The sequence below is a fragment of the Choloepus didactylus genome, chromosome 5, assembly GCF_015220235.1.
Source record: "Choloepus didactylus isolate mChoDid1 chromosome 5, mChoDid1.pri, whole genome shotgun sequence".
NCBI classification, from domain to species: domain Eukaryota; kingdom Metazoa; phylum Chordata; class Mammalia; order Pilosa; family Megalonychidae; genus Choloepus; species Choloepus didactylus.
In genome coordinates, this window is record NC_051311.1 from 38,724,395 (window position 1) to 38,736,183 (window position 11,789).

At 45.3% G+C, this 11,789-nt stretch overlaps 1 protein-coding gene and 1 pseudogene across 2 annotated transcripts; one reads left to right on the forward strand and one right to left on the reverse strand.

The window, feature by feature from the left end:
- Positions 1 to 3,543: 3,543 nt before the first annotated feature.
- On the reverse strand, positions 3,544 to 8,078 carry LOC119533925 (annotated as a pseudogene).
- A 218-nt stretch (positions 8,079 to 8,296) lies between these two features.
- Positions 8,297 to 11,635, forward strand: RARRES2 (retinoic acid receptor responder 2). Of its 2 annotated transcripts, none has more exons than XM_037835861.1 (6): positions 8,297 to 8,402; positions 9,423 to 9,620; positions 9,876 to 9,980; positions 10,927 to 11,022; positions 11,185 to 11,348; positions 11,509 to 11,635. In XM_037835861.1, exons 2-5 carry the CDS (start codon positions 9,447 to 9,449, stop codon positions 11,302 to 11,304), a joined length of 495 nt encoding a protein of 164 aa, XP_037691789.1. In that variant the 5' UTR covers positions 8,297 to 8,402; positions 9,423 to 9,446; the 3' UTR covers positions 11,305 to 11,348; positions 11,509 to 11,635. The 2 variants fall into 2 exon arrangements, with proteins under 2 accessions (XP_037691789.1, XP_037691790.1); XM_037835862.1 differs by having other exon boundaries at positions 11,188 to 11,348.
- The last annotated feature ends 154 nt before the right edge of the window (positions 11,636 to 11,789 follow it).

The window sequence follows — 11,789 nt, forward strand, 5'->3', positions numbered from 1 at the left end:
GCTTTTGCTCACTGTCTCTGTCTAGTGGTAGGGCCTTGAGTGAGGCTTAATGGGGACGTCATGGGATCTGTTTGAAATTGAATCCAGTTTGACCACTTGGATTTAGAAAAATATTTTTCATTCATGAAGCTGACATTTTTAATGTACTTTATAAAAGTTCAAGTTTCTTTTGTTATTTTGCTGAATTTCCCTGAAAGAGCAATAATACATAAATGTTAATGTTTATGCCAGATACGTCCACTTACTCAAATCCAAGTTTCATTTCCTGTCACATTAAAACGTTAAAAATGGCATCCTAATTTTTAAAAATCATTTTAGAAATAAATTATAGGATCCAGGTATTTGTTCTCAACAAGATAATTTTTGTTTTTTTCCCAGTGCAATGTTAGCTGTCTAGCCATGTTCTTCTGCTTGCAAAGCATCTCTGATTGTTGTGTAACACAGACAGAAATTTGATTTTTCAGATAATCAGGTTGAATGAGTAGCACCAAGTCTTAGGTAAGGATTTCCTGTCTGTGTGTGAATATATTTTTTATTTTTTTAAATGTTGTGTGATTTTTATTTTTAAGTAACTCATAGACTCTGGTTAAACATAGAGGACTGAACACTCGAGGTTATCCTACTTTCTCCCAAAATCCAATTTGAATGACAGTAAAGGAATAAAAACGGTAAGTTCACAAGGAGAAAGAAGGTTGGGAGATGAGACAGCAGAATGTGGGAGAGAAGACAGCAGCGGACAAAGCGTATGAACAGGTTTTACCAGAAGGTATGGAAGGAACAGCAGTAACTGAGCAGAGCAGGTTACCGCAGAGGGGGCAATCTCCAAGAAGCAAGAGCATCTGGTCCGGGAACCCTGCAGAGGCTCTGGCCTGGGAGGCACCAGGTGTAGGGAGAACCAGGGGTTAGACTGAGGATAACAGAGGGATGGGATGACCACTGACCCCTATATCCCCGTCCCTGCCCCTCCACCAGTGCCAGAGCCTGGAGGTTTTATTCTGTAGAAATGGAATGACAAGAGGCCCAGGCACAGAGGCAGGTGGGGGCAAAAGGCCTGAATGAAAACAGGGGTGTGCTGGTTTGAATCTGTTATGTACCCTGGAAAAGACATGTTCTTTTAGTCCAACCTTGTGGGGGCAGACCTATTGTGGGTGAGACCTTTTGATTAGATTATTTCCATGGAGATGTGACCCCGCCCATTCAGGGTGGGTCTTAATCCCCTTGTTGAAGTCCTCTATCAGGGGATAAAAGGTAAAGACACTTTGTAGAGAGTGAGAGAAGCTAAAACAAGCCCAGAGACATTTTGGAGAAAGCCACAGAAACCAGAAGCTAAACCTGGGAGAGAAGGACCAGCAGACTCCGGCCATGTGTCTTCCCATGTGACAGAGGAACCCCAAATGCCATTGGCCTTTCTTCAGAGAAGGTGTTATCCTGTTAATGTCTTAACTGGGACATTTTCATGGCCTTAGAATTGTAAATTTGTGAACAATTAAACCCCCATTGTAAAAGCCAATCCATTTCTGGATTCCGCAGCTTTAGCAAACCAAAACAAGGAGTGACCTGTTTGTCCATGTGAAATCGTGCACTCTCAGCCTCCTTCCTCCACTTTGTTCCCAGAACACAAAATGGCCTGGCTATACTCGAGAACAAAGGCTCAGACAATTCTTCTTTGGAAAAACGGTATAGCTCCAAAGAAAAGACTTATGATTGATATTTGGGATCATTCAAACTAAAAAATTAGGTTTACTACCTGATTACCCTACAAAAAACCCCACCAGATGACAAAGGCCCCAACCTCCCATAAAGCTTGCAATCCAGTGTTTGAACATTTGAACCTCCAACATAAAAGACCAAAACAAAAACAGAAATGATATGAGGAGCAGAATGGAACTTTTAAAAAAGAAATCTATAATTACAGGATGTGTGTTTTTTTTTAAAGGAAAGAGCTTTTTGAAATTAAAAATACCATAATTTAAATTTAAAAATTCAGTAAAAGGTTCATATTCAGATCTATTTCTTAACTTTCAATTCTGTTCCATTGATTTCTTTATGTATTCAATTTGATACCACTCTTTTAATTTTTTGAGATTCTTAATATTTAATAGGGCTAGTTCCTCACCATTACTCTTATTTTCATAATATTTCTGGGTATTTTTGCTTGTTTACTTTTCCATATTAACAGTAGCATCTATTTGTCTTTTCCTATTAAACTTAAACATTAATTTAGGGCAAATTTACATCTTTATAATAGCGATTTTTCCTATCCACATGTTTATTCAGGGTTTCTTTTATATCCCATGGTAGCATTTAACATTTTTCAATAGTCTTTGTGTGTTTTATTCTTGATAGGAATTTACCTTTTTTGTTGTTATTGTAAATGAGATTTTTTAAAGTTGTAATTTCTAATTATTTTGTGTATAGGAAACCTATCGATTTTTGTGTATTGAGTCCAGATTCAGTCACTTATTAAATTATATTATTGTTTTCCAAAGATTTTTTTTTGTTAATTCTACTGGATTTGGCAGTTGTACAATCTTATCATTTGCAAAATAGTGATACTTTTCACTCTACCTTTCATTTTTTTTAATCTTTGATTTTTCATGCGAGCCTAATTACACTGGCTATTATTTCCAGAAATACACAAAATAATAATAGTGATAGCAGGTGTCTTTGTCTTGACCCTGAATTTGATAAGAATGTTTCTTATTTTTCAAGTATGTTGGTGTGTAAATATATAATCATGTTAAGAAGGTATCCATAATCTATCTTATGAAGAGTTGTTTTTGATTTTTTAAGAGTATTTTTTTTTTAATTAGAAAAGGATATTGAATTTTCTCAAGTGTTCTTTCAGCATTTTTGGCATTGATAATATGATTTTTTCTCTTTTGATCACTTATTATGGTACCTACCTTAATGTACTTCCTAAGTTTTCTCTTTTCTAATTCAATAATTCCTGTTCTTTTTTTTTAACTTAAAAAATTTTTTTTACTCATTCCTTCTTTTTCCTTTCCATAGATTTTTTTGGCCTTTTCCTAGTTTCTCAAGTTAACACTTAATTCATTTATTTTCATTGTTTCTTTTTTTAGTTTAAAAAAAAGTAATTTGCACTTCTTGTGATACAGCTCATAGGTTCTGATGTATAGTGTTTTCATGACTGTTATTTTTGGGAATTCTGCAATGTCCTCTTTTATCCAAGAATTATTTGGAGGAGGTGTTTTGCTTTTTTTTTTAATTGGCATGTAATTCTGTAATTTCTACTTTTATTATTAACATACCTTAAAATAATCCAGTTAACGAAATATACGCTGTGATTAAAGACTGCACCTCAGAATTTAGCATTAGAAAATGTTACTTTTCAAAGTCTTCTCAGGACCACCCTTGTAGATCATCTGCCTGGGTTCTTAGTCACAAAGGACTCAAGTGTCACCATGGAAACTGTATATAATCAATTCTAGAGCAACATATGATTTGTTATACATGCCATCACTCCCCCTTTTTATTAAAATAAGCTCTGGCCAGTTTAACTTACAAAAATTTCTACATGATTTACTTTTTGCCAGTCTATTCTAGTATGCTTCTAATGAAACCAGAATTACCTGGATTGATGAGAGCCAGTGGCACACTCTGGTATTTTCTGCACACTGTGCCCAATTCAATATTATTGTCACTGTGTGATGGACACCAGTGTTGGCCAACATGGCACAGGACTCGACTTCATATTTCCGCCAGGCTGGGCAGGAAGGATGCCCAGTTTCACTTTGCCTTGCCTGATCATCTTTAGAGTGTACGTGTACCCCAGCACATACCTTCCACTTTTCATAAACTGTAGTTGGAGCCTAGAGTTGATGGCCTCCAGTGACTTTTTTGTCTTCTTTGCGGCCACCATCTTCCTGCCTTAGGTTCAGAACGGCCTCCAACCAAGAGCAGCAGCCAAGATGGCTGGGGAATGACAAAGGCATACGTTCCTTGTTATATTCTGAAATTCATCTTCAATAAATGCACTAAAGGAAAGAGGCTGCCCAGATTGCAAAAAAGAAAGAAAAAAAGTTGAAAAAGTAATACAGGAAGGAGAAGTATTGTAAAAGGGAGCATACTCATAACTATATGATCGTACTGTGAACAGTTGATAGTATACCATGGATGATTGTATGGTATGTGAATATATTTCAATAAAACTGAATAAAAAAAAAAATTATGGCTCCTCAGTTTCAACTAGATTGAAGCTGCACGTTTCCCAGGTGTATTGTAAGACCTTAAATTTCATGTGCTGCCTTGACATCTTTGAGCCTCACAGGGCCCCAAAGGCCTGTGGGTATCCTGCTCCTCACCCAGTAGGAAAAGCTCCATACCTGACTAATTCTCCTACAGTTAGGGCAGCTGCACTCCACCTGGTACTCAACCTAACAGGTTTCACCTCCTTGCCAGTCCATGGAATTATTTAAACAACTCAATCACATCCTCCATTAGGAACCAGGTACAGCATCCCCTTGTTACTACAAAGCCTGCTTTCTGCAGTCTGTGCTGGTTCACTCTCTTCCAAGTGCAACCCCTGCAAGGCTTGTGGTGTCCTTCTCCCCTGTGCTGTGAATACACATGATTAATAAATTGCTACCAATCTCAAAAAAAAAAAAGGGGGGGGAGCATACTTAGCCATGTTGCAAATGCTCGGGGGCCAAGAGAATCTCAGCAAAGCTGGGGTGGCACAAACCTATTGCATCTAATCCTACGGTTTCTTGCTTTCCCTCCTCCAAACCTGCCATTTAATATCTGGGTTCCATTCACTCCCATCCCAGAAAGCTTCCCTCATTGATTAATCTTTCTCCTTTGCCTAAATAAATAACACTCTTCCTTGGCCAAGCTTCTCCCCAGACCCATAAATTGTTACTTTCTCCTTTTCCTCCCCTTCACAGCCAAATGTCTAAGAGGAGATGCCCACACTTTCAGCTCATTTGCTCCTCTCCCAGGTCTTTCTCATCACATTCGGAGTAGCTTCTGCACCCACCCTCCAGTAAAACAGCTCTTGCTAAAGACTTGCTAAATCCAATGGACGCGTTTCTGTCATCGGTTTACTGGACCTGTCAGCACAGGCTGCTGACCCACCTCCTCGTCCCCTGGCTTCTGTGACACCCCACATGCCTGAGCTGCCTCTTGCATCTTGGGCCTCTCCTGCTTAGCTTTCTCCTCCACCCGGCCATTCAGACTTGGGTTCCTTCTAAGCTCAGTCCTCCTCCTTCTCTTTTCCCTCTGTCACCTGGGCACTCTAATCCCTGCTCCAATCCCTAATCTCCTCCCCGCTCTAATCTCCATCTATATGCAGATGACTCAGGAGTTTTTATCTGCTGCCAGGGCTTTCCATGGGATTCTCTCTTCAGGGGCTCTTCTGTCCCCTTCATGTTTTCCATCTCCCTGAAGGCCACCATCATCTGCAGAACTGTGCAAGCCAGATACCCGGGACCCATCCCCTCTCCAATAGCTGCCATGTTGGATCTGTTACCAATACCTCCTAGATGTTGCTGACATCCCTCTACTTTTCTCCATCTCCATGCCCCATTTGTGTCCTTCTCATGTCACAATCATCTCTCACCAGGAGTACCACAATTGTCTCCTCACATGGTCTTCCCTGCCTCCTACAATCCCCTCTCCACATAATTACCAGAATGAACTTTAGAGAGAGAGAAAGCAGATTTGTGACTGCCAGGGGCTGGGGGCAAGGAGGAAGGCAGAGTGACTGCTTCACGGGTCTGGGATTTCCATTTGGGGAGATGAAAAAGTTCTGGAACTAGATAGTTGGTGATGGTTGCACAATGTCATGAATGTACTTCATGCCACTGAATTGTACACATTAAAATGGTTAATATGGTTAATTTTTATGTTATGTGGAGTATTTTACTGGAATAAAAGTAATCCTAATGCTATTTGTTTTGTGATTTTAAAAAGATTTTGGTTATGTTCATATTTTAATAGACAAATTATTTACCAGATATGACATTTTTAAAGGACAAAGGGTATACAGTTTTTCTCCCTCACCTTTTCCTCAGCCAGACAATTCTCTTCTCAGAGGCAACCATAGTAACAAGTTTGTTTTCCCTTCTAGAAATATTCTGTGCATTTACAACATATATAGATACACACTGTTCACTTTTATTTTAATTTTTTACTCACATAATTGGCTAACATATGGTCCTATCCAGTATGGTAGTCACTAGCCACACATGGCTTGTGATCACTTGAAATGTGGCCAGTGGATTACAGTGTTGAATTTTTTTTAATTTTATTTAGTTTTAATTAATTAAAATTTAAATTTTAAAACTGAAGCAGTGTTTATTTTTCCACCAAATACTTCTTTATGGTTTAGGATGATATTTCATGTTACCTACTGCCCAGTCTATCTTGTTGAATTGTAATGTATGTGTTGGGCATGTCTATCCTTTCTAGTATTACATGTTAGCACGTTATGAATCTGGTTGTTTTCTCAAAGCAATTTACTCAATGATTTTTTTCTATGCACTAATGTAACATTGCAACATGTTTATTTGAATATTTTATGTAAATAGCACAAGTTACTGTGATACCTATATATGTCATTTTGTTACCAATCAAACAAGTGGGTTTCTCTGCTCAATGCATGTAACAGTCAATTCATGACATGGGGTTTCTAAGGGAGAAAGAGTTTATTGCCATGTGAAGCAAGGAGATCAGATGGCCTATGGGCCTGAAGTCTGTCTCTCCAAACTGCAGTAACTCTGAAAGTTTTATATTATCAAGGTGGGCAGGTTTTAGGATCATGAGTAGAATGGCTCGGGATGAGGTGAGAGATAAGCTCATTATTGAGCATGTGCAGATTGATTACATGCTTAGTCACAGAACATATGAAAGAAAATGGCCTTAACATGATGGTGTGATTTTTAGTATTATGAGGTATAGGTCACTTATAGGCTAAAGTTTAAGCTATTGGGCATGTCAGGCAGGCCACTTTTGGTTAGATCCAGCTTTGTCCAGCATAGGAACTCGGGTGGGTTGGTTCTGGACTGATCAAGTTCCTTCATTAATAAACAGTAAGGGGCTGTCTAGTGATCACAAGACCTCAAAGTTGTAAAACAGGATAAGGGAGTACAAGCGGGGTCACTCAGGAGCTTTTTATAATCACAAGATGAGGGTTATATAGTTATACAATTATTATCAAAGATCAAGGCATCTGGGTCATAGTTCAGTGGGTTTCAGTAATTTCAGGTATTTCCTTATGGCTATTCTACAATACACTAAAAAGTAAGAAAAAGGTATCTATATAATGATGCAGTCATCATAATTATTTAATTCCCAAGTTCTCAGTCACAATTTTACAGATAAGGAAACAGAAGCTCAGAGAGGCTCAGTCAGTTAAATGAGATCGCAGTGATTAGCATAGTGCCTAGAACTAGATAAATGTCAGTGGTGTTACCGTTAGGAAAAGCCCCAGAGCTTGTTTATATTTGCTGAAGGTCCCACGGGAGCTGTGCCAATATTCAGACACTGTTTTCTCTCTCTCCACACTTGCCTGATGGGTCCACCGTACCACGCTGACAAGCCTGAAGGCTCGGTGCTCTCCAAATGGGGACGCGGGGACAAGAGGAACTGGTCAGGAAAAGCAGCATGTGGGATCAGGACATAACCAAGAGTTTACTGGCGATTAAGGTTAGACACCAGAGTTCATCCCTAAAAGAGAAACTTCTCCCTCAGTATGGCTCTAGCGTGTGGGAGGCAGGGAAAGGCGCTGTATGATTCTCAAGGTTTCATCTGGCTTGAGGGAAATTCTGGGAGGAATTTCCTGAAAGGAGTGTCTCAGGGATGCTGGGGACTTGTTACCCAGGAGGGGCCTAAGAAAGGGCAGCAGCCCTACCTGGAGGCAGGGGGTGAGACAAAAAGACCTTTGGAGAGCAGAGCGTTGTCCCAGATGGAAAAAGCAGCCGGGCCCAAGTCGCCAAGTCTGGGAAGGAGGTGGGAGGGGCGGGCCGCTGGGCCTCAGTCCCCCCGCAGCGGCCCAGCGCAGCTGGAGAGCCGGCCAGCCTGCCAGCCTCGGCCAGGGTCACCGCAGCTGGACTCTGGAGGCGGGGAGGGTGGGGGGCTGGACAGGGGAGGGCGGGTGGTGGGATGGAGAGTGGGGAGAGGAGGCTCAGGGGAAGGGCGTCCTGTCCAGCAGGCCAATCCGAAACAGGGCTGAGTGGTTGGAGGGGGCCCAGGAGGTGGGAGAGGGAGGAGAGGAGGGCCCACCCCAGAGGGAGGGAGGAGCCGTGCAGGCGGGGCCGCTGGGGTGGGGGTGGGAGGAAGAGGGGAGGGCGAAGACCGGGAAGAGGCATACAGCTGATAGCCGTGGCTGATAGTCCAACCCCGGGAGCTTTAGGAGCGGCGCGGAAAGCACAGTAAAGAAGGTGAGGAGGGGAAAGCAAGGAATGGGGAGGCAAGGTGGCTGAGAGGAGAGTGAGCTGGCAACAGGGAGCAGCTCCAAGCGCAAACTTTAAAATTTGCCTGTGAGCCGCTTGCTTTTTCATGACAACAGCTCTGGTCCCTTCTCACTGAGTGGGGCTCAGCCCCATGTGTGTGGCTTTCTGGACTTGCCGTCACTGGTAAGGTTCTCTGGGAGGTTCTCTGTTTCTCTGGGGGGGTCAACTCCTCAGGCAGCCCCGACTCAGGGACTGGGGGAAGAGATCAGGGACAGTCTGGGAGAGGGGTCATGAGGAAGCCCCCCCCCCCCAAAAAAGGCAAGGCAGGGAGGCATCGGCCCGTAGCAAGAAAGCCATGGGCTAGGCCGAGGCGAGACCCCCATTTCTGGGGCTAGGGGGCGGGCTGCCCCAGCGCTGGGAGGGTTAAGCATCCTTGAATTTCTTACCCATCTACCAGGCTCCTTCCAAATGTTTACGTCCTTCCCCAAATATTCCATCTCCTGCCAGTCTCCTTCCCTGTGCCTGGGTCCGTCCTCCTCCCCTGCTCAAAGTCAAGGATGGGGACCAGGGGACTAGGATTTGTGGGAGCCAGGAGATCCCAGGGGGTAGGGAGAAGCAGTGGAGGAGGAGAGGGGGGTGTTACCGAGAGGGGAGAGAGTAGGGGTCAGGAAAGGGGAGCAGGGCTGGAGTGGGAGGCATGGTTGCTTCCCAGGCTGTAGGGAAATGGCTTGGGAATTGGTTAAAACGTCTATGGACAAAAGCCAATTCAGCACCTACCTAGGACAGGGCCCGACTGGGGCTGGGGCTGGACCCAGAGAAAGTGGAGGGTGATCAGGGCAGGAAGGAGTGGAAGGACCAAGGACAATTTCAGGAAAGGGCCATTTCCCCCTGTTCCTCCACCTCTGCCCAGGGTTCTGCCAGGTATGGCCCACCTGAGGGGCAGGGCCAGGGGAGGAGGCTCCCCCAGTTGGCATGGAAGAGCTGAGGATGGCCCCACACCCTTTGCAGGGCAGGCTGACTGAGAGGTGAAGCATGAGGCCGATGCTGCTCCCGCTCGCCCTGTGGCTGGGCACAGTGGGCTTGGGCAGGGCTGAGCTCTCTGCGGCCCAGCACCAGGGTCTGCAGGTGGCCCTGGAGGAATTCCACAAGCACCCGCCTGTGCAGTGGGCCTTCAAGGAGACCAGTGTGGACAGTGCCAAGGACACGGTTAGCAGAACGGGCCCTGGGGGCTTGGGGGAGATGTGGGTTGGTTTCGGGCCTCACCCCAGGAAACCAGAACATTCTTAGGAAGAGGTGCAAATGTGCTGTGGACTCAAAGCACCCAGCTCTCTGGAGAAGAGGCCACTACCCCAGCCACCCTCCTACAGATGTGCAGCTTCGCTGTGGGGAGCAGGGCGGCAGGTCCCATCCAGGTCTTGCTTTGAGCTAGATGCCTGCATTTCTATGTCTCTCTGTCTGCAGCCATTCCCAGCTGGGACGTTTGTGAGGCTGGAATTTAAGCTCCAGCAGACAGGCTGCAGGAAGAAGGATTGGAAGAAACCCGAGTGCAAAGTCAAGCCCAATGGGGTGAGCGAAGGGGTGCATGAGTGTACGTAGCAGGTTTGGTGAGAGATGTGTGCTGAAAATCCTCGCTATGGAGGAGCCTCCCTGCAGGCTGAACCAGCTCAGTCTAAGCCCATGATTGTGGTGGGCTGGGGGCTTGGGTAAGCAGGAAGGAGGGTTGGGTTGTCCCAAGGACATGTTTGTTGGAGCTGGGGTCCACTTCCACCTGAGTTCCTCCCTCAGGCTTCAAGTCACTGTTGGAAGAAGCTCATGGTTCAGGGTTTGTATGGACCCCACTCCACATCTAATGAATTCCCTGCTTTCTGAGTTTTCAAGTGGAGATGGTCCCAGCCTGGGCTGAATGATTCGTTAACAGGGCTCAACTCTAATCAGTCACCTCTGGGGCAAAAGCACTGCTCTGGGGAGAGCTCCCTGGGCTGGGAGTGCAAAGGCCTGGCTTCAGGTTCAGGCTTGGCCAACCACCAGCCCTGTGGCTTGGTGGGTTCTTCTAAGACCTCAGTCAAGAGGAGAGGAATGGGCCATACCAGTGATTTTCAAAAACTTTTGAGTCTCAGAACTTTTTTGTTCAAATCAAGTCTTAAAAGAAAATGTAGTTAGATACAAAAATTAGATATAAAAATGTAATTAGATATAAAAGGTGAAAACAGAGTTTTTCTGGTGGAAGTCAGGTGGGGAGAATCCATCTGGAGAAGCCCTGCCTTTACACACTCACAGACACACACATCCACTGAAGTTCCATAGTTTGAAAACAGGATTATTTGACTTCCAAAATATCAGGTGGGCTGCACCTGAAATCCACTGGCTGCCTGACCCTTCACCCCTCCATTCTAGGCTGCCAGGGGGAGGCCAGTGCCTCTGCAGCATGCAGCCAACCCCCAGCTTCCATTCCTGTGGTGCCACCTGCTCCCCTCACTCCTTTCCTCCCCTGGCCCCATGCTTCTCCCCTTAGAGGAAGCGGAAATGCCTGGCCTGCATCAAACTGGACCCCGAGGGTAAAGTTCTGGGCCGGATGGTCCACTGCCCCATACAGACACAGGCTCCACAGGTAAGAGCGGGGCTGAGCAGGAAGGTGGAGGGGTTGGGGGAGTTGGGAAGAGTGCTAGAAGCTGGGTCTGCAGGGTGAAGAGAGGCGCTGGGCCTGGCCCAGATCTTCCCTGGGGAACGTGGAGGGAGGGTGCTGCAGAGGCTGCAGGTTTGCTCCCACCAGCAGGCGCCTGAGGAGCACCAGGAGGCCCAGTGTGGCCGGGTGGAGCGGACTGGTGAGGATCCCCACGGCTACTACTTCCCTGGACAATTCGCCTTCTTCAAGGCCCTGCCCCCCCATTGAGCCCTGGACTAGGAGGCTAGGAGGGAGGGAGGACAAAATTCAGGGTAGGAACAGCAACCTGGAATGGGGTTTGGGGTGGAGGAGGGGTGGTGGTGCTGGGCTGTGGGGGGTAGGGAGAGGATGGAATTAAGAGGCTGGGAAGCTGGGACTAAGCCCAAAACAGCCTGCCTCATACACAAACCTGTTTCTTTTTTTTTCTTCTAGAATTCAGTTCCAGTTCCTGGGCAACTGCGGGAAGTAAAAAGTGAAAGAATCCCTTCCCTGCACCCAGAAAGGGCAAATCCTATTACATCTCAAGCTAATAAAACTGCTCTCAGAGCTGTGTTCTCTCCTTGCCTTGCATTCTCTCCTTTTCCCCTCAGCTCAATTGGCAGGAAGTCATCTGAATGAAGAAAGGCCCAGATGTTCCTTTTCTTGTTTGGAGAAAGCAAAGTCCCGAGGGGGTGCAATACGCTTCCTGTCAGACACCCAGAAAGCAGTGAGAA